This window comes from Lissotriton vulgaris, chromosome 1_2, assembly GCF_964263255.1.
Source record: "Lissotriton vulgaris chromosome 1_2, aLisVul1.2, whole genome shotgun sequence".
Lineage (NCBI taxonomy): Eukaryota > Metazoa > Chordata > Amphibia > Caudata > Salamandridae > Lissotriton > Lissotriton vulgaris.
The window spans coordinates 95,374,352-95,399,658 of record NC_141686.1 but is presented as its reverse complement, the minus strand read 5'-3'; the positions used below and the strand labels follow the sequence as shown (position 1 = coordinate 95,399,658).

The 25,307-nt window shown below is 47.7% G+C and overlaps 1 protein-coding gene across 1 annotated transcript in view; it reads right to left on the bottom strand.

Annotated features, from left to right (window-relative positions):
- CECR2 (CECR2 histone acetyl-lysine reader) overlaps positions 1-25,307 on the bottom strand; it is a 453,428-nt gene that overhangs the window by 72,902 nt on the left and 355,219 nt on the right. Inside the window, exons 12-15 of the mRNA XM_086952894.1 lie at positions 13,592-13,635; positions 13,417-13,508; positions 11,893-12,019; positions 8,005-8,366 (exon numbers count right to left, since the gene is read on the bottom strand). Coding sequence (XP_086809020.1) covers positions 8,005-8,366; positions 11,893-12,019; positions 13,417-13,508; positions 13,592-13,635 — 625 coding nt within the window. The remainder of the gene's footprint in view (positions 1-8,004; positions 8,367-11,892; positions 12,020-13,416; positions 13,509-13,591; positions 13,636-25,307) is intronic.

The following is a 25,307-nucleotide window of genomic DNA, read 5'->3' as shown; positions in this document are numbered from 1 at the left end:
CGGAGGCAGCTGGGGACTGGCTGGACACTTTGCCTCAACGTCGGACTACCCCTGATGATCTGTCGGAAGAGGCGTCGGGAGGTCCTGGCTCTCCGGAGTGAACTGTGCTTCTCCGGATTTCTTTCGGTGGAGGGTCCAGCGGATGCAGGCAGTCACTGACTTTGTTCTCTTTTCTTATTTCTCCTGTTTTTTCAACTTTGGAGGGTAACGGGGGGTGATAGGATGTCTCCTTTCTCCTCTGGGGGCTTTCCGTAGGTTAGTTTATTGGGGGCGACAGGCACACTGCTAGTTGGGGGGGCTTTTTAGTCTAATGCAGGGGTGCAGGGTGGGGGGTGGTTGGGTTGTGTGTTTCTCTTTTGCTTCTCCTTTTTCTTTTTTCCTATGGCAAGGCTATTATTGTTCTGATTACAACGCTGCGGTGGCTATTTTCTGGGGGTGGTGGTTAGAACGGGGCATCTTTGATGATGGTGGTAAGACTCTAAATGTGCTAAGTTGGAACGTGAATGGGCTGGGGGATCGCATTAAACGTGGGGTTGTGTTACAAATGTTCAAACGTTGCGTACCCGATGTTATCCTTTTGCAGGAGACTCATCTCATTGGCAATACTTGTCAGGCTCTTAACAGAAAGGGGTTCAAGATGGTGGCTCATTCCGGGTTCTCTTCGGGGTCCCGAGGGGTTGGAATCATGGTGCGCATGTCCCTCCCCCTGGAGGTGGAGTCTAGAGTGATTGATGATAGGGGCCGATATGTTGCTGTGGTGGGCAGGTGGGAGGGACGCACCCTGGTTTTGGTTTCCGTTTACGTCCCCCCGGGTTTGCAGACGACTACCTTTCAGAATCTCGGGGGCGTCATTTTGGGCCTCCCGGAGGGATTGCTTGTACTTGGTGGGGATTTTAATTCCGTGGTTTCGGGAACCCTTGACCGTTTTCCGTCCAGAGATCTTCGCTGTGCACAATCATGGCTCCCGAATTTCATGAGTACTATGGGCCTTCTTGACTGTTGGCGGCTGCTACACCCAGCCCAGCGGCAGTACACCTTTCACTCGGGCGCACACGGTAGCCTTTCCAGAATTGATTACATCTTGACTCCGGCGGTTCAGGCATCGACCGTCTCTGAAGTCCGCCTTATGGCCAGAGGTATATCGGATCATTCCCCTGTCTGGGTGTCCTTTGACTTTTGTACTGCGGCGTCGACTAGGGTGGCGCCAGTCAACCCCTGGTACTTCCGCAACCCCAAGACTCGAGACCTCCTGGCTAAAGCCATTGACCTGTACTTCGCTGAGAATACGGGCACGGTAACATCGGCCCTTTCCCTCTGGGAGGCCTTTAAGACTGTCCTGAGAGGAGAAGCTTTCTCTCTGATAGCCGAGGTGCGCAGACGAAGGGATGAGGACGTGGTGCGGTTGGAGTCGGATATTGAAGGTCTGGACTCCCAGTTGGCATTGGATCCGACGCCCGAATTGTTGCACGCTCTCTCCCTGAAGCAGTCGGAATATCGAGCCGCTGCCAAGGCGATGGGCAGGGAACAGCAAGGGAGGATCTACGACGCGGGGGACAAGGCGGGCAAGCTCCTTGCCTGGTTGGATAGAAGGGAGTTGGCTTCCTGTGTAGTGCCTGAGATTTTGGGCGAAGACGGGGTGGTTGTTACTGACCCCAGTGCTATCGCCTCGGCTTTTGCCGACTACTTCGAGACGGTCTACACCTCAGTCTCTACCTTGACTGAAACGGACTCGGCCTCTTTTCTGGAAGGGGTTGAGCTTCCTTGCCTGTCGGACACCGAGCGTGACGACAGGGACCGGGGTATTACGGCAGACGAGGTGGCGCTCGCAATACGGTCCCTGCACTCTGGCAAGGCTCCCGGTCCCAATGGTCTTCCGGTGGAACTTTACAAGATTAAAGCAGATACCGTCGCAGTGCCCCTGCGGCGTATGTTCTTGGAAGCCCGGGAGGCTGGTGAACTCCCACTAGATCAGCGCCTGGCCACCATTGTGGTCATTCATAAGGAGGGGAAGCCCAGGGACCTCTGTAGATCATATCGCCCGATCTCTCTGCTGAATGCCGAACCCAAAATCCTGGCTAAGTTGCTGGCTAATCGGCTCGTGGGTGTGATCGCAGACTTGGTCCATCCAGACCAGTCTGGCTTCATACCCCACCGCAATACTACCCTTAACCTTCGGAGGCTTCACGCTGTCATGGCGCGGGTGCCCAAGCTTTTGAGCCGACTGTCCTGGCTTCACTGGACGCAACAATGGCGTTTGATCCCCTCGAATGGAACTATCTCTGGGCGGTGCTGTCCAAGTTTGGGTTTGGCCCCGACTTCATAAGCTGGGTCCGGCTTCTCTATTCCTCCCCGTTGGCCAATGTAACGGTCAATGGCCGGTTGTCTGCTTCCTATGCCTTGCGCAGGGGTACTAGACAGGGTTGTCCGCTATCTCCGCTCCTCTTTGCCTTGGCGCTTGAGCCGCTTGCTGCCTCGATCCGCGCTCACCCTGACATCAGTGGGATCAAGTGGTCACTGGGATTTGAGGATCGAGTCTCGCTGTACGCGGACGATATTCTGCTTTACCTTACCTCCCCCTGTCGGTCTTTGATTGTGATGTTCGATGTGTTGTGTACTTTTGGTGGGTACTCGGGACTGGTTATCAACTGGTCCAAGTCCTACCTCTATGTGCTTAGCGGAGACACTCCACGTCTTCCTAGGGGCTGTGCGATACAGGTATCGCAGCAGGGTTTCAAGTACCTGGGCATCTACATTTCAACGGATGCCCGGGGACGCTACGCCAACAACTTGCTTCCCCCTCTTGCGCGCCTCAGAACACGCACGCACGCACTTCAGAATACGCAGGACCCAGTCCCTTCCAAGTACTTCAGGGAGATTGAAGGTCTACAGCGTACCCATTTGTGGGAAGGTAGGCCGCGTATAGCCGTAGTTAAGCTGACTATTCCGGGGTACGACGGCGGTATTGCCTTGCCTGATGTCCGCCGGTACTACTGGGCCTCCCAATTGGCTGCTCTTAATCATGGCTTTTATGGACCGGCGGTAAGCCCGGGGTACGCCATGGATCGCTGGCTCATGCATGACGGGATGTACTACAGAGCGCTGTACTCTAGATCTCTGGACGGAAAATTGACTGGTCCCACCAGGACCGCTGTACACATATGGAGGGCCATTACGAAGGCACTGGGGTGGAAGGGTAGGCTCACTATGGCCACTCCCCTCTATGACTCCGACTTGCTGGGTAGGTTGTGGCACTCAAAAGGGTTTGACCGGTGGGATCTCATTGGTATCTCCAAGGTGGCTGATGTGATGGCCAGAGGGGAAATTAAATCTTTTGAGGCTCTGCAGGCTGAATTCCAACTGGGTGCCACAGAATATTTTAGATATGCACAGTTGAGACATGCCCTTACGTCCACCCTGCCTGTTGGTGAGAAGGTTCCCGAGTCGTCCCCGCTGGAGGATAGGGTGCTGGACGGCCATATGCCGGACAGCGCCATTTCCCTGACTTATAAAAAGCTAATAAATGTTCGGACGGACCAGTGGGTGAGTGATGGGATTGAGTTGGATGAGGAAGATTGGCAGTGTGCGGTATCCTCCCCCAAGGAAGTAGCAATTTCAGCCAGGCTGCGCTTAGTTCAGCTGAAAATACTCCACAGGGTTTACGTCACTGGCCCCAGGTTGATTCATATGGGGCTTTCCCAGGATGGCCTGTGTAGGCGAGGATGTGGTGCACTGGCCACCTTTATGCATACCATTTGGGAATGCCAGGCCATTGCCTCCTATTGGGAAAGGGTGCATGCGGTTATGCGTGACGTGACTGGTGTTAATTTGTCTGCGGAAGCTCGGCGCTGCTTGCTGAACGTGTGGGGTCCGACTGACTACAATAATGCACAAACCCGCTAGGTCACGCTAGGGAACATGGTGGCCAAGAGAGACATTGCTCAGAAATGGGGCGCCCCCCTCCCCCCCCGTGGGTCTCTGGAAAACTAATATGGACTGGTGCATGCTCCGTGAGAAAACTGTGTACCTAGCTCGGGGTAAGCCCAAGATGTGGGGGATGATCTGGGGGGCATGGAATGCATACAGAGGCGATATTTGTGTACCCCCTGACGTAGGTCCGCTGGAGGTCCGTCTTTCACCCTAGCCACTCCCTCCGCCCAAGTTTCACGTTAAAATACTCCTGTTTCTACTTCCCCCCACAATTGTATGCTCTTTTTGATATGTTTAGTTCAAGGTGCTGAAGTTCCCACTCGTCCCCTGGATTGGTGCCTTACCCCTCCTCTTCTCTGCCTTGCCACCTTTTTCCTTTTCCCTTCCCCCCTCCCTTATTTCCTTCTTCTTGTTCCTTCTATGTTTCTAATTTGTTGCTTAGGTTCATATTTATATTATAAAATTAAACCGGACTGCTCCTTGATTTGTTTTGTGCACACCTTTTCTCCGCTTTTATAATGCTGCCTAGCCTCCGGGATGTAAGGCTGAATAGCTGTGTGCTTTGAATCACCAATAAAGGTTTTCCAAAAATTAAAAAAAAAAAAAAACAAACTGAACAGGTACACAGTTTCTGAGGAGGCTCAGAGGGGCAGATTATTCGAAGATGCCGCCCGAGGGAGCCTGGTGGAAGAGGAACAGGAGCTTTCACTTAAAGATGTCATGGAGGCCTTCTCAGGAGTCAAAACTTCCTTGGACACTGTGGCGATTTACGTCAATCTTATTAGGGCTGATCTGGGGAAGCTCAATGAAAAGGTCAAGCAGGTAGAAATAACGACCTCCATTCTCCTTGCTGACGTCGCGCAACTACAAAGTGAGGTCCGGGATCTCCAGAACTCTCAGATTATGAAGGCCGACTTCGGCGCAACAATCTTCGCATCCTAGAAGTTCCGGAGAAATCGGAGGGGCAATCCCCAGACCTGTTTATTGAGGACCTCATTCTCTAACACTTGCAACCTAAAGGCCTCGGAAAATGTTTTGTTATTGAACGTGCTCATAGGGTCACGGGCGGCTGTGCCAGACCAGGCGCTTCCCCGCAGCTCAGGCTGGCTCGGGTCTTAAACTTTTGAGATAGAGATGTAATCCTACAAAACTCCAGGGCAGGGACCCCCCTTCGCTATGGAAATGCTGACATTTCCTTCTGTCCAGACTTCACGCAGAGAGTGCAGAAACAAAGGAGGTCGTTCCTTTCTGTGAAACCAGAGCTGAGAGAGAGAGGAGGCTGAAATATTCCATGCTTTTCCCGGCACGCCTCCGGGTCAAGGCAGAGGGAAGAGTGTGGTTCTTTGACCAACCTGAAGCGGTGGCAGCGTGGAGCGAGTATCGAGGAGCAAAGAGTCAGACTGATCGCTGTGCAGGAGAACGTGCAGACATCTGACCTCCTCGAGATGGAGCCTTGATGGACGGCAACTTGGAACTGAGTAACTGGGACAACTGATGTGGGGTGGGCTGGGGCACATTAGATTGTTCGCTGGGACTAATGCTCTAAAATGACCTTATACTATTTGCCTATTAGGGGTGTGACAAAGATCATAGTCCGGGTCGGGGACGCGAAGTGCACTACTTCCCCCTTTTTTCATTCTTTGAACTTTATCAAGGGCGACAGGCACTCTACAAGTATTTGATGGGCAGTTCTAAGCCCAGAGTGCAGGGCAGCAAGGTGGGGGGTTGTTGGGTTGGGGTGTTTTGTTTGTTGGTTTGGTGCAACACTTGTTTCATCTGTACAGTATATGACTACATCCTCATGAGAATACCGGAAGGAGTAAATGCGGGGGTTTCTGGTTTAGTGATCTACATGGCAAGCGTGAGGGGAGACAAAAATGTTAAAATTTTGAGCTGGAATGTTAACGGTTTAGGGGACAAAATCCAATAGCTTGCTTCTCCAATACATTAAGAGGCAGTCACCTGATGTCGTTCTGCTCCAGGACACACATCTGGTTGGGAACCTATGTAAGGCGGGGAGGGGGGTATATGAGATGGTTGCACATTCTGGATTCACCTCGGGCTCAAGGGGAGTGGGTATCAGGACGAGAAATGCTTTTCGCTAGCAGTGAGTTCCACATGGGTAGATGATCAAGGCCGATACATTGATGTCTCCAGGATGTGGGAGGGCCGGGTTATTATTTTTATGTCCCCCCTAGCTTGCGGGGCACAACATTCGCTGACTTGGGTGTGGTCCTGCTCACTATTCCGGAGGGGCTCTTACTACAAGGGGGTGACTTCAATGAAGTTCAAGAGTAAACCAGGCTGCCTGGGTTTGTCTGGATTTATTAGATCATGTTTTCAGTGGGGCGATCTGTTCAATTGCAGCTAAAGCAGTTTTATTGAAGTGGGATAAACCCTTTTCAATATTACTAGAGGCGGACCCCCCCTCCGAAGGTGTAAAAGAAATAGAGAAGGTTTCTGGATACATTTTAGGCCATTGTCTATACAATGATTGAGTATGCAGGGCGGGCAGCTTTAATTCTCTGGGCCCATGTACTCAAAAGTCAATAATTGCATGGTCAGACCAGCTTAAGGGCTTTGGGGCTTCACTTTTGAGGAGAGACGAGTTAGAGAAAATTATGTCAAGAGCGTGCCCTGCTGTATGGGTTGGACCATCATTAATTTTTGTGAGGTTCAGTGTAGATAGATAGATAACCTAAGAAAGATTATATTTCTGCCTTATCAAGGCATTCAGTGTATATTGAAGTCTCCCAGCAATATAACGTTGCTGGAGGAGATCACATACGGAACTATCAGCTCCATGAGTTGGAGAGAAAAATCAGATTTGGGTCCTGGTGCCCCTTTCCAGCTATTTTGTGACGTAAGATCCATCCTAAAAATCAGGACTTCGATCTTCTCATTGCTACGTTGTACTAGGGTTGTAATTTTCACTTTATCATTATGGATGATGGCTATCCCTCCTCCTATTTTGATCTGCCTGTCAAGTATTTTGATCCTATAACCCTTAGGTATAGTGATGGTGATGGCAGGGGTGCTGGTAGGTTTAAGCCATGTCGCAATTAAAAAAAATCTACATTAGGTGTTTGAGCTAAGGAGGTCCCAGATTTCAGTCGCATGTTTAGGGAGTGATCTCACATTTCCCAGGAAACCTTTCCAGCTTTGTCTGGGGGTGGAGAGAGTTAGTTTGCACTCAGGGTTCAGAGTCAAATCGGCTGATTTCTTGGAGTTTAATTTATTTGAGTCAGTGCTAAGTTTATACAACCCTTTTGTGTAATCTCATTTTGGTGCTGCCACAACAGAATTTATTCTCAGATACCTGCAATATGAGCAGGAAAAGAAACCTAGGTAATTTAGGTGATGTGCTTCATTACCGTAACATGAGTGACATAGGTAATGACCCTGGATGGAGTGCTGGGCACGCCTCTGCCTCTCTCTTACCCTCAGGGTCTTCAGTGTGAACACGGAACAGGTGATGCAGTCCTTGCAGTTGATCTTTCTGTGCAAATTTGCGGTGGTAGTTTTTGAAAGGTGTTTTCTCCATTACTCCGTACAGGCAGCCCCCCGCATGAACATTCTCCATCCAGTTGAGGAAATTATTCGCCTCCTCTCAAAATCTCCCCCTTCTTTAGATGTTTTCCTTAACTTCAGTTGACTTTCGGTGAACTTCTCACGATCTTCAGTTAACTGCTACTAAGTGTTGGAGACTGGTCAGCATGCATCCAGACCCAATGGCGGAAAAAAAAGAATCGAAGATTCCAGAAGCACAACAACATCACAAGGGGACACCAAATACAAGTGTGTCGATGTCCAGAAACAGCAAAAAACAAAAAGGACAAAAGACTATGGAGAATTTCGGACCAACCACTAGATGGCGGAATAATGTACAGCATGTGAATCCAGAAAAGATTCACTGTGTAAAATATTTTTTCTCATAAGCAGCAACACACTAAGTCCAGCACACTCCTACCCATTAAACTGTACTCTGTTACCATATGACAAAAATGAGTTGAGCTGGGCCATCACGCTGACAAGAACTGTATATGATACATATGAATGGAATTAGACATAACATACCATTTGTCCTGGTTGCAATGCTTGGTTGGGCATTCCTCCATAAAATGGGGGATGAGTAAACCGTTGTTCATTTGAAGGTTCCTTTATCTGCGGGCGAGTCATGTTGCTGCTTGGAGAATCTGTGGGTGGACTTCGTTGGGGCTTTCCAATCTCAGAGGGGTGTTTCCAACGTGCCTCTTCCTTGGATTTGCTCCAGCTTCCAGAGCTACCACGCGTAGAACGGCTTCTTCTCTTCTCGCGTTTCTCCTTTACATCCTCTCTGATCCAGTATTCATCATCTGTGTCACCATCATCCCCCGGGAAGTGCTTCTGCATGGCCTTTTGAAAAACTCTCTCCAAATTGTCAGCCATCATTGTGTACTCTAGAGTGAACAATTAAAATTAAAAAAAATTAAAAAGAGAAACTCTTAAAAGTAAAGTACCTTTGAAGCGTAGTTTAAAAAAAACCACAATTTTACATCACTTGTCCAAATCAAGATTCTGACATTACTATATCTTGCAGGATAATAATTAAGTGTCACATACAGTTCTAGATTTTTTGGAACCTCTTGGTGTACACTATGTCCCACATGCCCTTACTAATTAATTTCCAACTTAAATACAACAGGACATTTGTTTGAGTTGATTTAGACTTCTTGTCCCATCACTATTAAGCACTTTAATGCAATTGTTATGTTTATTTTTCACCTTACGATTGAACTGATTTTGTGGGAACAGTGGTGTAGTGGGAAGTTTGTGTTAAGAGAATCATCTTTTATTCATTTCATATCAGTTTGTGGTTATCCCTCTTACTCTAGGGTGCACTAAGGTACCAAACAAATCTATGACATTCACCAGTGATTCTTAGACAGCTTTTGAGTCCTGTGGAAAGTGTTTTATGCTTGTCATACAAAAAGGTAACACTGACACCAGTCATGAATGTGAAAACATAGCACCACAGCAGACAGCATTCCACAGCTAAACATGGTAAGAGGATGGTGTAGGCCACAAACTCAAGCTGATGGAAAAGAGGTGAAGAGTTTACTTGAGAACAGAGTGCATGAACTGTAAGGTCATAGTTAAAAGAAAACTCGAGTTTAGGAAGCTCAAAGGAATTTATGGACTTAGCACATTGGCACATATTCTGTGCTTTCAATAGATTGGGAAGATGATTAGACATTAGGAGCAGGAGATCGAATTAGCCAAGAACACAAAGAATCTGATAAGAGGTCCTAGGTGCATAATTAAAGCACACAAATGAATATGCCTTAAACCCAAATACACATTCATTCAAATGTAGAAGAATATATTTGTTTTTTAAGCATTGTTAGAAAGTGCAAGAAAGGGTGTCTAGTAAATTAGGTTAAAGTCAAGGGCCACAGGTTGACACAAGTCTTTTTGTAATTTAAGTGTACAGACGTATAATAGTCTAGTACCATGTTTTTTTAAAAACAAAAACAAAAATTGTAACCGCCTTCCCTCGTTCAACTTTGTATAAAATTAGCTGTCTGTGAAGCAGCAAATTGAGACCGGCTGCTCGCTTGTGAGGAAAGTCGATCTGTCGCGACCGTAAAGAACTGTTACTGCATTGCCAAAGATTAGCCTGTCTTTTCTTCATTTTCTACGTTTTTAAGTTACCCTGCAACAGACCACACTTTAAAGTGTTCTACATGGCTGTGTGTACAGTAGGGGGCTGCATCTCATGGGTGCACAGTATCTCCAAAGGGGAACACAGCTTGGTACCCACTGTACCAAATGATCATGGAGAAAGCCATCAGCAGGTACCAAACACATGGCTGGGTAAGTTTCAAGAATTGACATTCCCTGTAAAAAGACAAACTAGAAGGGAAATCCATAATACAATCCGGACTAAACAGTGCAGGAACAGGGGAAGAGACAGAAAGAGGTTGGGCTATAAACGGGAGAGGCTGTAGAAACAGTATGGGTGTGTGGTCAAATCAGCATAAGCTATTTGGTGGTGGAGAAGGATCGCATGGGGGTCTGTGCATGGACAAAGGCAAATTCCTTGTCCATTTACAAGACAGTAGAGGCTTTGCCTTTGAACTCCCCTGAAGCAAAACATAAGCCCTAAAGACAATATAGCCCCAGAAGGAGGCATCAGGGAAGGAATAAAGATGTTCTATCGAGGGCTGACATTAGAAAGTGAACTCTACTCAAAGGCCAGCCACTGATATTTGTTGCTTAAAGAGTTCATACATTACCTTACATCAAAGTAAAAAACATAAACAAAGAATGTAGTTAATCTGGAGTGGATGACGTCCACCACTGTGAAATAACAATAAAGCTATATGTTCAATGCCATTGAATATATAGTTAGTTACTATCAAAGTAAACATTGGGGATTGTACAACTAACCCTTCCTTATTGTTGCCAAAATTGTTGTAATCACAGACGTGAATCTCTCGACCATGAAACAATGAAGTTGTTTATTTCATCAGACACGTGACCCTATATGCAGTTAGGCCAGGCACAGACAACAGCTCAACTGGCACATTCAAATGCAGAATGCATTGATTTTATCATGGACTGTTGCTATGTCATAAGAACATTCACAGCCTCAGCATAGCGGACCCTGCCTAAGTAGAACATAACAAAACTTTCCATGGAGAAACTAAAAATAAATTAATTTAAATTGGGCACTTTCTGATAATGACCCTGCTTTCCACCCTGATTCGCTGAAAGTGATTCCCAGTTTACCTTTCACTTGACACTTATGAGCAAGGATTTCTCGGTATCCCTTTTATCACTACCCTTCATTGTTATATCGTCTTTGGTTTTATGCTATATTTCCTTTTTATTGCTCAAATCTCTTTATTTCAAACGATGCCAAAGACAATGATACATGCATATCTGTTGAGTCATAAGCAACTCAGAATCATGCTTTCATGGCACTTCAGTAATAATTATAAAAGAAAAGTAAACCTATCCCAACCCATGTCCCTCCCCCACCCAAACTCATTTCACAGCTTCTTTAAGTTTCTTTAACTATAAGCCAAGATCCCAACAGAAGTCATGTTTTTCTAAGCTCTCCTAGTTGTGGGCGTTTCAAAATCTAAGCCAGGAAAAGTGGTGCACAGGTTAAAAGTCTATGCTTCCCACAGTTATTTCTAAATGTACAATCTCTTACTATTTACCAAATCATAGTTTATACGAATCTGGGTGCCTTACTTTTTGGTTTAGAGGAACCACTGCCTACCTTACATAAGTAAAAAGGGTTGGTATGAAATGCTGGGTGTTGTGCAGCATTTTCTAATCTATGAGAGTACAGAAGTGGGGAGGATTCTGTCACCGAGCTTGTCCCAGCACTTCTACTACAAGGACAAACGTCTTGCTTTCCTATTGCAAGAACAACTGGTGTGTAGGGTTGGGCGTGGTGTGAAAGGCCATACCAATACAACATGATAAGTACATTTGTCTGTCTATCAAACTCTGTAGCACTGTCCGATTGTCGGAAATGTATGCAAAAATGATCAGAAGTTAGCAAACAATATATGATTGATTGTGAAATGGCAGTTTCCGATTTAGTACTGGAAATAAACTTGACAAAACAAATTGTAAACTATTGTCTTGGTTGTTGCAAAAGTGCTTTTTTAGCAAGATTTTCAGCACAACTAAAGCAAATCAGGACATTAAGGTGACAAATTTGTGAAGAACTCAAGTAGGACAGGGAAGGACACATTGCGCTTTTGGGTTTTCCCTAGCAGAAAAAGTCACAGCAAGAGCTTATGCTTTATTACAGAGCAAATGAAACATGCTCATCAATAGCAATATTAGCAAAACATGATAAGGCAGGGTTTCATCCCAAAGGATAAAAAGAGGTTGATAAAATATGACTTTAAACTAAGAATCCACCACTTTCGAGCACCACGGGCCCAGCTGTGCTCTTACCACTACTCTCGCCGTTGTACTTCAGGCAGTTGGTAAACATTGTTTTCATGTTGCTCACAAACTGCTCCTTAGTGATGTAATAGCCGCTATTAAGTTTCTTCTCGATGCTGGAGATATCCATGGGATTCTGGAAAAACAGGTACATTGCGTGAAGAGCAGCAATTTACATTATGATGGCGAAAAAACAAGGATGAGGATAAATTACTGTCAGAAATACCAACCAGTGCTCCAGAAGCACGAATGACACACCAGCATTTCAGGGAAGCACCCCCACTCTCATCTCATCCTGGACAACTACTAGGGTAGGAAGTCTAGGTTTCCTCTCATATCAATTCTTAAAGTCAGTATTCTCCATTAAAATATCAGTGCATACAAATATGTTATGAGTCTGAATTTTAAGACCTGTGAATGCAGACTGGAATCACAACTTATAGAGTTGCACCAGTCATAAAAAATTGAGAAGATTCACAATCTAGGTAAGAAACAAATAATCATATAAAGACTTAGAACAATTAAGCTGTGGTGATGAAATAGCAAGCTATTTCCAAACTAGAAAGGGTTCAGGAACTGATCAAGTGAAGAACTTCAAAGTAAACATGTATGTGTGAGAAGAAAGAGTGGAAGATGGTAAAGGCAGGGGCATAGTGAGAGGTTTATTCAGAGAGAGGTTGTAATGCCTTTGTACAATGAGTGATATGACTCAATGTGGATTATTTTTCCATTGAGGAGGCCATTTCAGGCATGATATTATGATATGGGATAGTTGCCAGCCACTTCGAACATATCACTTTAATGTTACAAGTCAAAGGCATCCACTTGCTTAGCAGCTCTACTGTTTGCTACTAGGCTGCAACTTCCAAGTTTGCCATCAGAAAGATAGGAACTAGTATCAGGCACAGAATATCAGATTGCATGATCCACTCTTGAACATGCCAAGCACACTAGTAGGCATTTATATTGAAAAGTGGACCCAAAGGATAGTGTGAAGAAAGTAGAAAATTGCTAACAAAAGCATTGCATTACAGATATAGCAGGGGCATACATTTATTTTTGTATTTTTCTGAAAGAAGGAGACATTCCTTGAAGAGGAGATCAAGATCTCATCTAAGAACAAAATCTTTTATAACACCACGAAAGTGGCAAAACAGGTGTGCAATTATTATGTAAGGAAAGATGGGTATGAAATAAAGAGGAAAATGAAAAAGTCAAACAACATGACAATACCAGCACGATTAAAAGTGGGGCGCGTCACTATGTAAGTAAAAGCATGGGTTGCGTCAACAAGATTATTCTAAGGGTACTAAGCTTAAGTTCAGCAGTATGTTCTGCCATGCGTTTAGATTTTATTTTTTTAGCATTCTTTACTGTGAGATACCAATAAATAGAGGTGATAAAGTAGTGTTTTCTGTATAGACTGTAATAACACAAACATCATGCTATACCTTGAAAGAATTAAATGCTGCTCATTTCAGAAACCTTTAGGAAAAAAGGTGAACAATTATATTTTTGGATATCTCCACATACCTTAATGATAGCATAATAATTTGGTGCATAAGATTCATCCACAGGCTCCAGGAAGGGCCACGAGTCCTTATGAGCCTTCACTGCATCCAAAACTAGACACAAAAGATCAACGAGTTACAAACCCTTACGAAACTTTATATGTCGAGTTTGACAGGAGCAGCTCTAGTTGTCTTACCTTTGTACATAGAAGTGTAATCGTCATCCAACTCGAAGCTGAAGCTGAGAAGAAAACAAATTAAAGAGGTGGGTAACACTCCCTTTACAGAAAATCGATCCTAAATACACCCAAAAGTGGAGGCACACAATTATTTCTAAAGTTAAGGATGTTCCCTTCATCGAAGAGCACCGAATAAATAAACTATCAATCAACTACTTTGTAATGTCTTTATAGGTAAGACAGCCACAAATCTTTCTTTTGGAAATTCATTTTTCGATCTGAAAGCCACATATTAATAAGATGCACTTTGTGCCTTGTCCAATTGAAGGTCAGCTTATACATAGTAGGACCAAAAAAAAAAAAAAAAGAAAAATCGACACTAATTCCATAAAACCCACTGATGTTCAAAAATAGGTTTCAGTTATTGACATACGAGTCCTTTCCTTCAGTAACAATGTATCTGGTAGATACTATTCTAGCCACAGATTCCTTCACATAGAATTATCCCCAGGCGTGCGACTGGATCCAGAAAACTTTTGCCACAACATCCCTGCGCGCCGGTTGACACCACGCGACTCCGCCCAGGCGTCGTCCGCGTACGTGACATCATGAGGTCACGTAAGACCCACCCCGGCGTACCAAAGTCAGTTTTCTTCAGAAAACTTTTCCGCACCACAACGCAGAGCCACCAGACAAAAAACTGTGGGAGCATGGGAACAATGTGCGAAAGAGTAGAACAAGCATTTACAATGCAACGGTCTCGCCTTTGCAAAAGTTAGAGCTATTGGCATTGTAAATGACAAAATTTTTATTTATGTGTTGGTTTTGAAAATAGATACATAAATGGCATTGTTATTTACAATGCCAATAGCTTAATCTTGCAAATGGGAGAATGTATTGTGCACTGAGAGGGACAGTAAGGAGGCATTTGCGTTGAGAGGGGCAGTGAGGAAGTATTGTGCGTTGAGGGGGGCAGTGAGGAGGTATTGTGCGTTGAGGGTTCAGTGAGGAGGTATTGTACACTGAGGGGGGCAGTGAGGAGGTATTGTGCGTTGAGGGGGCAGTAAGGAGGTATTGTGCACGGGGGGGGGGTAGTGAGGAGGTGTGGTGCCAGCACCTTTAAATCATAAAACTGTAAAGAAAGTTATTACTTGCGTTACCCAAAAGGTGCATCGCTGCTTGAACTGCTAACAATAACCAGCACTGGAGTCCTCTTTCACCTTCCACCACTGCTGCGGATTCACATTACGTTCCTGCTTACCTAGTACAAGGAACCCAATCACAAATGGGTCCCTCACTGGCATTAAACATTTCTTCAAATACTATAATCCTAAATATTTAAATAAGAATTAAAGATTTACAAAACAATTATTAAGATATGGGATGACATCTGCCAAGCATTGCATAGCACAAAGGTTTTTTTTCTCGCTAGATCCCTTTCATTGTCACAACTTTGAATGGTAACTTCAGCTTTTTAATCTGTAAAAACACACTGATATTTGGCTTGTGCACATTTACAAATGTCCCCAGAGAAAGGCAATCAGTGGAAGGATACAATGTATCTACTAAAAAGGATGGTAAAGTGGATGGGCAACACTAGAAGAGGCAGGCAAGCCATTAAATAAGAAGAAAGCAAATGAGAAAAACAATTTGAAAAAAGTCAAGTCGTAAGTAATAGGCAGGTTGTAAGCCCCATTGTAAGTTCTTGGTAAGCCCGTTAGAGCTCTTTCGCAGCCATACAGCTTGCACTACCTAGTAGGAGGGACCTAAAAAGAAAGTGCTTTGGACGTTAAGATTGTCGATTATGATTTCCATTTCACATCCATAGAGGTGTGAAAAATCATACAACTAAATATGTGGCATGTTTAGGATTGGTAAATCAGAACACCCAGGCGTTCTCTCTCTTATATCTCTTTCTCCAGTAAGGCATGATACTATTTGGAACCAACACGAAGAGATAAATGAAAGGCACTGTATGCCCAAGACCGGATATTTGATCTAAATGTCACGAGCTTCAATGACACTTATGACAAAACAGAAAAAATATATATTGAAGCTTCATCACATCACATCTGCGCACCGAAAGAAAGAAATTGCTGAATCAACCCAAGGTCGTTAAGAGTAAAAAGACCGACCATCTTAACAGTCAGACTGGTGATGCTATCCAGGAATGTCCCTGGAGTACTTCCAATAGTGAAACTGCCGGTATCTTTAACCAGAAACAAATAAACACTCACCGACATGTCCGAAGTGACTCAAAACGTTCTGTGACTACCATAACACTGCAGCACCTTATGAAGTTCTACACAAGCACCCGCTAGCCACCTCGGAGACATGAAACAACCATTCTTTGATAGACACATCTGAAGGGGATGCTTAATCACCAACCTAATATGGCTATCGCGCCCCAACGATTGGTATGTCAATCAATATAGAGCTGCGTGAACGCAACAGTGCGCGCTGCAGCAGGGACATCTTAAGGATTTTGGGGGCCCGGGGCCAAACGAATTTTGGTGGCCCCTGTTCAGAACAACTTCAAATAACATATCAAATGTCAGCTCTTTCATGCCCGGTCACTGACAGTGCACAGACACACCCGTCCAAATTCTAAATGTGTTTACACCGAATATGCAGGCATAGTGATGTGTGTTTTCAATATAGTTGCACAGCAGCAGCTCACTAATGTTACTGCAAATAATCTGTCACCCCCTCCCATTTCTGATATGTGAGGCCCTTTTTTGATGGATGTTGCTTTTAACCTAAACACATTTCTCTGCAAAATGTCTGTAATCGACTCTCACATATCATCCTGATTAAAAATTAATTAAAGTTAAACGTATTTGAAACAATCTGTTTAACCCCTTCGATGCAGCTGCTTTTTTTCCCGTGTGCGGCCGCCGGCCGAACACGGGCGGGCCATGACGAACCCCAGCCGTCATCAGCACACGAGCACCGTAGTGCATGACGGCTGGGGTTCGTCACCAGCATGGAAGGGGTTAATAATTAATGAAGGTCCTCAGGACAAGACTCTGCAAAACGGAGCCGGGTCTATCAGGGTGGGCCCTGAAAGTCTGGGGCCCTGGGCCAGAGCTCACTTTGCCCATGCCTTAAAACGCCTCTGCGCTGCAGCTTAAGTCGCGAAACTCCTCACTGAAAGCGAAACTACCTACTGCTAAACGCACAATTATGGCAAACCATTGTATATGTTGCTTAACTAAACATGTAGACAGCAACGCAGCTATCCGCTGTAATATGACAGTGGACTGAATATTTTTGTCTTGCGGTGTTATAAAGGGGCGGTTAGCCAAGTGTTGAACTCGTACAGACTGCTGCGATCAGTCCGGAGTGTTAAAGGGGGCGGTAAGTGTGCAGCTGTTGAAGCACAGCTGAGTCACTCAAAGGAAGGTGGGTGTTTAGATGTATCTATTAGAGTCCGCAATGGCGACGGTTTAGTTATCGCTGTAGCATCCGTTATAGAGGCATTTAGGATATGCTTATAACTTTGTCGCCGACGAGTGTCTTGAACTAAATGTGGTATTCGCTTAGCACATTAGTTACATTGGGTGGTGATGACGTCACTGATTAAGTCATATATGACATAAGGAGTTTGACCATGCATAAGCAATGCAAAAGGGTTTAGAGTTACATTTGTTTAGGGAAACATAACTGTCAGATTCGGGGGGGGGGGGCTACATTTTGTAACCATTACCTTATTTAAATTTCTTTTTTATGCTAGATTCTATACATGAAACTATATTTGCAGGGATAGGCCATTAAACCTCCAAACATAGCCACATGAGCAGGGTTCAAACACCACGCCGCATTGCTGGCTCTGCGCACTAGTCGACAAGCTTTACCGAAGACGAATGGCCAGCTGGTCTTCGATGGGGAGCGTCGCAATCTGCAGCCCGGCAGAAGATCCCAGAGCGGGAGGGCGTGAGTCTGGTATGAGATTTTTTTCTATGTATTGCGTGGTGAGTGAGGTGAGCATGCAGCTGTCAAGAAAGAGCAGCAAGGCATCTCACTTGCAAGGACCCACCCCCTCAGCTAAAACAGAAATGATGCTCCTACCCAAGCTTCGCACAGCACCATATTTCACAAGTTAACGGTTCATCTCACTCACCCCTCAGCCGGACCTCAGACTGAATGCTCAGAGTTCCGTCAAGGTCGACAGGTCCGGTGCAGTCTTGGACACAGTGACGCAGATCAACAACAACCGCACTCAATAGACTGCAGCCTTTTCTTACTACGTTGGTCCACCCGGACCAATCCGGGTTCATGACTCATCGTAACAGCACTTAATCTCCGTCGATTGAACGGGGTGGTGGGAAGATGCCACACGATAGACGAAGATGCAGTAGTGGTGTCACTTGATGCCACAATGGCCTTCGATACCCTCGAATGGCCATACATGTTGGCAGTCCTTCGTAAATTGGGATTTGGCCCTAGCTTTATCTCATGGCTGAGGCTCCTCTACTCAAAACCACTTGCACAAGTGGTCGTAAACAACAAGGTCTCGGAGCCTTTCGCTCTGGAGAGAGGAACCCGCCAGGGGTGCCCGCTCTCACCTCTATTTACCCTCTCACTTGAGCCGCTGGCCACCTAGATCAGGCAAGATGTCTCACTAAAGGGACTCTGATGGGCTGATGGTTGGGAGGACAGGATTTCCCTGTACGTGGACGACATCCTCCTATCTCTCGCGGCCCCGGAAATCATTGATCGTTGCCCTGGACATCTTCACCAGCTTTGGGAGGAACTCCGGATACAGCATCAACTGGAGTAAGTCTTTCCTATACGTCCTGCATGGGACCACCCCCATACCTCCACGCGACTGTCCCATGAAGGTGGTCACCGAGGGCTTCACGTATTTGGGCATGTTTATGTCACGGGACAAGAACGCCATATTTGACAAGAACCTGCTCCCGCCCCTTCAGATGCTCAAACGTGACTCCGGGGCCTGGCAGAGGCTCCCGGTTTGGCTGTTGGGAAGGACGGCGCTCTACAAAATAATGACGTTGCCTCAGTTCCAACTACCCTGATATTGTTCCTTCTTCGTACTTTACGGCTGTCGAGGCGGCGCAGAGACACCTCTTGTGGTCCGGTGCTCCTCGAAATGCTCTTCAGAAACTGACTTTGGGGTGGTACGATGGAGGGATCGCCCTTCCAGACATCCGCAGGTACTACTGGGCTGCACACCTCTCAGCCATTAACCAAGGTACCTACTGCGACGGTAACGACCCCGGGTATGGTATTGACAGGTGGCTGGAGGGGGGGGGAGTTACGAGGCGGCACTATACTCGCGGCCGGGCAGACACGCACTAACAGGGCCTACTCTCCACTCTGTGTAATTGTGGCACATTGTCCAATGCGACATGGGCTGGCACAATAAGCTTACAATGGCCACCCCGCTCTGGGCTTCCGAGCAGCTTGGTCGCCTGGGTCGCACCAAGGGGTTCAGGAACAGGGACCTTATTGGGATCTCCCGTATATGGGATCTCTGGGATTCCGGAGGGGTCAAAGCCTTCTCGTCCTTGCAGACTACCTACGAGCTCGCGGATACTGAATATTTCCGTTACCTCCAAGTCCGACACTCATTGGAAAAAAACATCCCGCATGGCACGGTACCCCCACAGTCATCCCCCCTTGAAGACAGACTGTTAGATGGTCAGATCCAGGAACACGCAATCTCTCTTACATACAAGAAACTGATCAACAACCTTCGTGATATACTCCTGGGCCTTAAAAGTAGGTGGGAGGCTGATGGTCTGGTTATTAATGAGGAGAAGTGGAGGAGTGCGCTGGCCTCCCCTAAGGAGGTGGCTATTTCATCTAGATTACGACTCATCCAACTTAAAATCCTGCATAGAGTATATATATATATCGAACACTAGGCTGAAAAAGATGGGCAGGAGCGGGGAGGACGGGTGTAGGAGAGGGTGCGGGATGGTTGGCTCCTTCTTTCACATGCTATGGGAATGCCAGCTACTGCAGGCCTATTGGGTGGGGGTGATGCGCTGTATGCAGGATGTGTGGGGGGTTGAGTTGCATCCTGAGGCGAAGCGCTGTGTATTGAATATATGGGAGCCAACTGCCTTACCAGCTCGGGGCAGGCTCTGGGCAACGCTTGGTCAGATGATAGCTAAACGCAACATTGCAAGACTCTGGGGGGCAGCCACGCTTTCACGAATTGCGGCATGGAAACGTGACATGGATTGGTGCATGTTGCAGGAGAGGACAGTTTATGTTGCCCAGGGATGCTCCAAGAAATGGAGGGAGATATGGGATAAATGGAACGAATATAGAGGTGGCCTCTGTGAACCCCCCCAGCCCCGGCGTTCGGTGCTTGAGGTAGACACCTAACGGCTTTGATCTGTCGCAATCTTAATGCCATGACAACTGATGTAACTTTGTGCTTCTTGTATGGTCTACTGTACGCCTCTGATGCTCCTATGGTGTGACCATGTTGACACTGTTTGGTTCTAATTTCAAATAAAAAGATAAAAAAAAAAAAAAAACGCACTTCCACATACCCAGCTGACTGGAACGTCACTTCCTGTCCAGCTTGGAAACCAAGGTTTACAGCATCAAACAAGACAGCAATCCCCCTAATGACTACGTTTTGTAACCATTACGTTATTTAAATTGTTTTTTTATGCTAGATTCTATACATGAAACTATATTTTAAGGGGTAGGCCATTAAACCTCCAAACATAGCCACATGAGCAGGGTTCAAACACCACGCCGTAGTGCTGGCTCTGCGCACTAGTCGGCAAGCTTTACCGAAGACGAATGGCGAGCTGGTCTTCGATGGGGAGCGTCCAAATCTGCAGCCCGGCAGTAGATTCCAGAACCGGGATCTAGGAACAGACTGTGTATGGACTAGAGAGGGCTGGCCACAATGAACAGGTTAGGGTCTGGCATTTTTTTTAATTAATGCTTTTAGCTCGTAAGAAAGAATGTAAACTTCGGTTTTCCCGTTAGTGGACGTGCTCTCGCCCTCTCTTTAAGCCCGGTCCTTTTCAGACTGGCTTGGCCTGACTTACGTTTGTGGTTTTATCTTCTTTATGGAGCGAAACAGATGGCCCCATAAAGAAGATAAGAAAGCTTTTACCACAAACGTAAGTCAAGTTAGCCATTCTGAAAAGGACGGGGCTTAAAGAGAAAGAAGAACGTCACTAGGACCTCTTCTCCAATGGCTGGCCACCGTTTAGCATGAACGGTGACGCCAGCCAATGGAAAAGAGGGGCAGGGCTTAACCTCACTAAAAGCAGGCCGAGACCTAAAAAGGAGAGACAAACGACACCATAAGTAACAGTGCAAAACTGCAGTGTCCAAAGCCAGGGGCAGAAGAAAGAACATAGCAGAGCCCTGAGCAGCCAACCTGCCAGCACATAGACCGCCTTTCCCCTGAAACAAGGAGCATGCGTAAAAAGCCATGATACACGTAACAGTATCACCACCCCCATCCAGAAATAAGGAAGGGGAGCAAGTCCAAAGACAGACAAACACAAACCTCCAAGCCACCCCAGCATAGAGGGCAATCACCCCCGCTCCCCTCCCCCAAGGAATAAGGGCAAGGCCTAGCCAGATGACCCATATTCGGAGGTAAGAAAAGGGGCCAGGACCCTCAGCAGCAACAGGAAGGGAGGGGAGGATGGAGATTGAAGGTAACCCCCCCCCCCCCCAAACCTGGAGTAACCAGAGCAGCGGGGCACAGAAGCACCGTAACCCCATCCTCCAAGGAATCAAGATGAGGAATGAACTGCAACCAGACTGAGCCACCCGTCAAGAGCAAAAGAAGGTACTCACAGGAAACACAGCCCCCCACCAGGAGGCGAGTACTGAAGACCAACCCAAGGGTCCTCGCAGAACGGGGAGGAAGGGCGGGCTGTGAAGGAATCTGCGGCTAGAATCGTTCCTACCAGATACATAGTTACTGAAGGCAAGTAACTCGTACATCTGAAAGACTTCTAGCCGCAGATTCTTTTACGTAGAATAGATACCCTAGCAATACCCACGGGGAAGGAGGGTCTGCTAAAGGACCGCACTAGCCTGGACGGAACAGAAAAATCCCACAGGGAACAAGATCTGCGGGCCAGAAGAGAAACTTCATCCCCGCCAGGCAAGAGAAATCCCCACAAGGGGAACACCACCGACCCCAGAGGGTGTATGAGAAAAGGGAGACTGAAGAGGCAGGTGCCCTCACAGCAGAAGAACCAAGGGCAAGGCTAGAGAGGCCGAAGAAACTCACTCGCTTACAAGGCAACAGAGCTTCCATCCAATGCCAAGCCAGGAAGAAGAGGAGGAAGAAGAAGAGGAGGAAGCCCAGAGAGCACAAGGAAAAGCGGAAAAGGAAGGCTAACCCCCCCTCCAGATGGAAGGCAACAGGCCAGCAAGGACAAAGCCAACAGTCATAAGCTGCCAAAGCAAGCCAGGGCCCCAGAAGGACAGGGTAGTCTACACCTGAGAAGGGAGCACTCAATCACTTCAGCCCTCTGGACAGGGACAGGAAAGTGAGAAAATGCCCGGCAACAACACTACGAGGGGCCGCACACACAACCTCAAGAAGCAAAAGCAACATACAGAAACGCCATGTAGAACCCCCATTCGAAGGTGACCAGAACTCGCAAGCTATAGAACAGCTACTACTACCCCACATAGTGTACGTTATGTCCCAAGATATGGGAACCCTCTTTGGAAGAACTTCTGCAGCAGAGGAAAAAACAAAAGGGCCACAGGGAAAAACATCCCCGCAGAAGGCTTGACAAGCAGCTCAAGCAAAGCAGAAGGTCTAATCTCAGGGCCAAGTCTGCGCAACAACTCCTGCAACACACGCAGTCAACAAAGGGCCTTCCAGCAGCCAACAATACCAAAGTCCCAAGGAGGACTCAATGGCCAGAAAGCACACTCCCCAGTCAGAACAAGTGGCCTAAGAAGGCCCAGAACCAGCCCAACTCCGCAGTCACTGAGGAGGGGAAGGTGGAGGAGGAGATTAAGACGGAGGAGGGCGAAGCCCTGCCAGGAACCTTTGGATGGTAGAGTCAGCCAGGGCATGAAACAACAGGCTGCCGTCAAACGGAAGATCAATGAGCTGCTCCCGAATGTTTTCAGGGAACACACCGTCCCGAAGCCAAGCATGGCCACGGAGGGCGACTGAGGAAGCCATGGCCCAGCCCAGCACCTCCGAGATGTCTAGAGCAGAGCAGAGAATAAACGCCGCTAGCTCCCTGCCATCCACAGCATGATGCCGTAAGTCCACCTGGACCGGCTCTTGGGAGGCTGCAGATCCCATAGACTCAGCTGAGTCCCACATACAAGTAGAGACCCTAGCTAAAACACACAAGGTGTTAAGGGCCCGCAGGGTAGCGCTGGTCAAGGCGAACATGTTGCGCCGCCAAGAATCCAGCCAGAGGGCCTCCCGGGATGACGGAGTCAACAGTGGTGATAGGGAGGTAGAGGCAGTCCGCCAAAGCGGAAAGGCGGTGGAGGGAAAGGCACGCCGGGTCACACGGCGCCGGAAGATGCCGGTGCAGACAGTGCTGAGGCGGAACGTCTCCAAGCCCCCGTCAGGGAAGAAAGGAGCGAACCCTCAAAGGGAAGTAAGATCTCCCTCCCACCAGAGCCCTGGTGGAGAACCTCCAAGAGATGGCCCACCGGAAAGTGAGCAACTGGGTCACCCATGCGCAGAATTCCCATGGTCACCGCGTGAGCAAAGGTCGCACCCGCCTCCATAGGGCCAGCAGTGGAGAAATCAGCTCCTCCGTGGGTGACTGCTGCAAACTAAGGTGGCCGTCTCTGAAGCCAAGCGGGACGGGCCAAGGCCAGACCTGGAAGTCAGAAGGAGCAGAAGAATGAGGGAACTGCCGCTGTTCCGACGAACACCTCTGCCTCAGGAAAGGCGGGGAGCCGCCCTTAGACGCCGCTGGTGAAAAAGAAACCATGCGGTGACCAGTCTCCGGGGAGGATGACACCAATATACAGCCTGCCTCCGGAGAAGATTGAGCGTCCGAAGACAAATCCGCAGCAAGACTCCCACGTGGAGCCGTAGAGTCCGCCACCTGAGGCGGAACGTCGGCACCACCCGGCGTCGCTGGACAGGGTTCCTCCAAGTCACACTGCATCGGGGACCGGAGTGGAGACAAACTGGCCCCGGGGCGGCACCGGAGCAACACCGACTCGACCCCTGCCGAGGCAGCCACCTCCGCAGGGGAACGAGAAGTGCCTGGAGAGTGACACGAAGCCTTCTGCCAGCCATGTCCCATAATGTGGTGGAGATCGCCCGGTAACCCACGTGGTGGCGCCAGGGACGATTCAACCTCCGACTCTCCCTCCGACGAGGCAGCAGTCCGTGGGGAGGGATGAGAGGTCCCCACCCAAGCCCGACCTGGAGCAGGACGAGGAGGCTCCACTGACACCTGGAGATCTGCACTGTCCAGCCATTACTGGCGCCGTAGCGGCGTCACCTCGGCCTAAGACAGGACCACCTTGTCAAAGGACCGAGAGCCAGCGACACCTCAGGGACTCCCGCGGGATGAGACCCGAGCCTCGGCGACACATCAGGGACTCTCGCAGGAGTTTGCGGTGAGGCAGAGACACCGTGGCCTGATGGAGGTGCCCCGGAGGAGCCGCACCCCAACAGCACCACATCCTCCAAGCCTGGATCCGAACCAGTCGGCCACGGGGCCGAAGCCGCCGGCGGCGCCACGGAAGGCCCCGCGCAGGGCATGGGATCAGCTGAGGCCCCAGGAGGGGCGTATCTGAAGCAATCCGCTGAAGGAGACCGAGGGGAGGACGTCGACCTGGGGAGACATGCCGAGAGAAGTTTCATCCGGCGCTCCCGCCGCGACTTCAGCTCCAACTGTTGGCACGCCGTACAATCAGTGGTGCCGTGATCCTCCCCCAAACACCACATACAAATGATGCGAGGGTCCGTCGCCGACATAAGACGCCCACACCATGTGCAAGTCTTTGAGCCCGAAGGCATTCGCACACTGTTCCACAAAAATAAGGGACAATGGAAGGAAAAAGAGGTCCCAAACAGGCCCGTAGCAAGGACCGGATCAGTGTTGCACGTGGAAAAGGAAAAAACTGACGTAGGCGGGCCGGGGTGGGTCTTGTGTGGAGTCGCGTGGTGTCGCCCCGCACCCCGGCGCGCAGAGATGCTGTGGCAAAAGTTTTCCGGATGCAGTCTCACACCTGGGGATAATTCTACGTGAAGGAATCTGCGGTTAGTAATCTCTATCAGATAGATTTCTACAGAACGAACAATATCAAGGGTGTGAAACAGTTTTGCATAAGGAGCAAAATAGTAATTATGCTAACTTTTTGAATCTGTGGGTGAGGGCACTTCCATGTGAAAATCTGTGAGCAGAACACTTGTTACAATGTAATTAAATAGACTTTTTCGTACAAAAAGACAATAAAAACAACATGAATTGGTTAGCGCGCTAAAGAAACCGAGGAAAATCATCAATTCTTGGTAGCACTCACCTGCCCAAGCTGTACTATTGCAACGGTATTTAAAGGCATATTGTATTATCCTTAGTTGGTGCCTCAGCCCCCTGAGGGGACATGAGCATAAAGAGGATGATGCACCACTAGCAAAGTTCATAGCCAAGAAATTCTAGAATACGACTGCTAAGCAACTGTTGGGTCTGGTTGTCTGTATCATAGTACAAACAATGAAATCCCTTCATTGGCTTGCTGTGGCCCAATGGATCTCCATACAAATGGA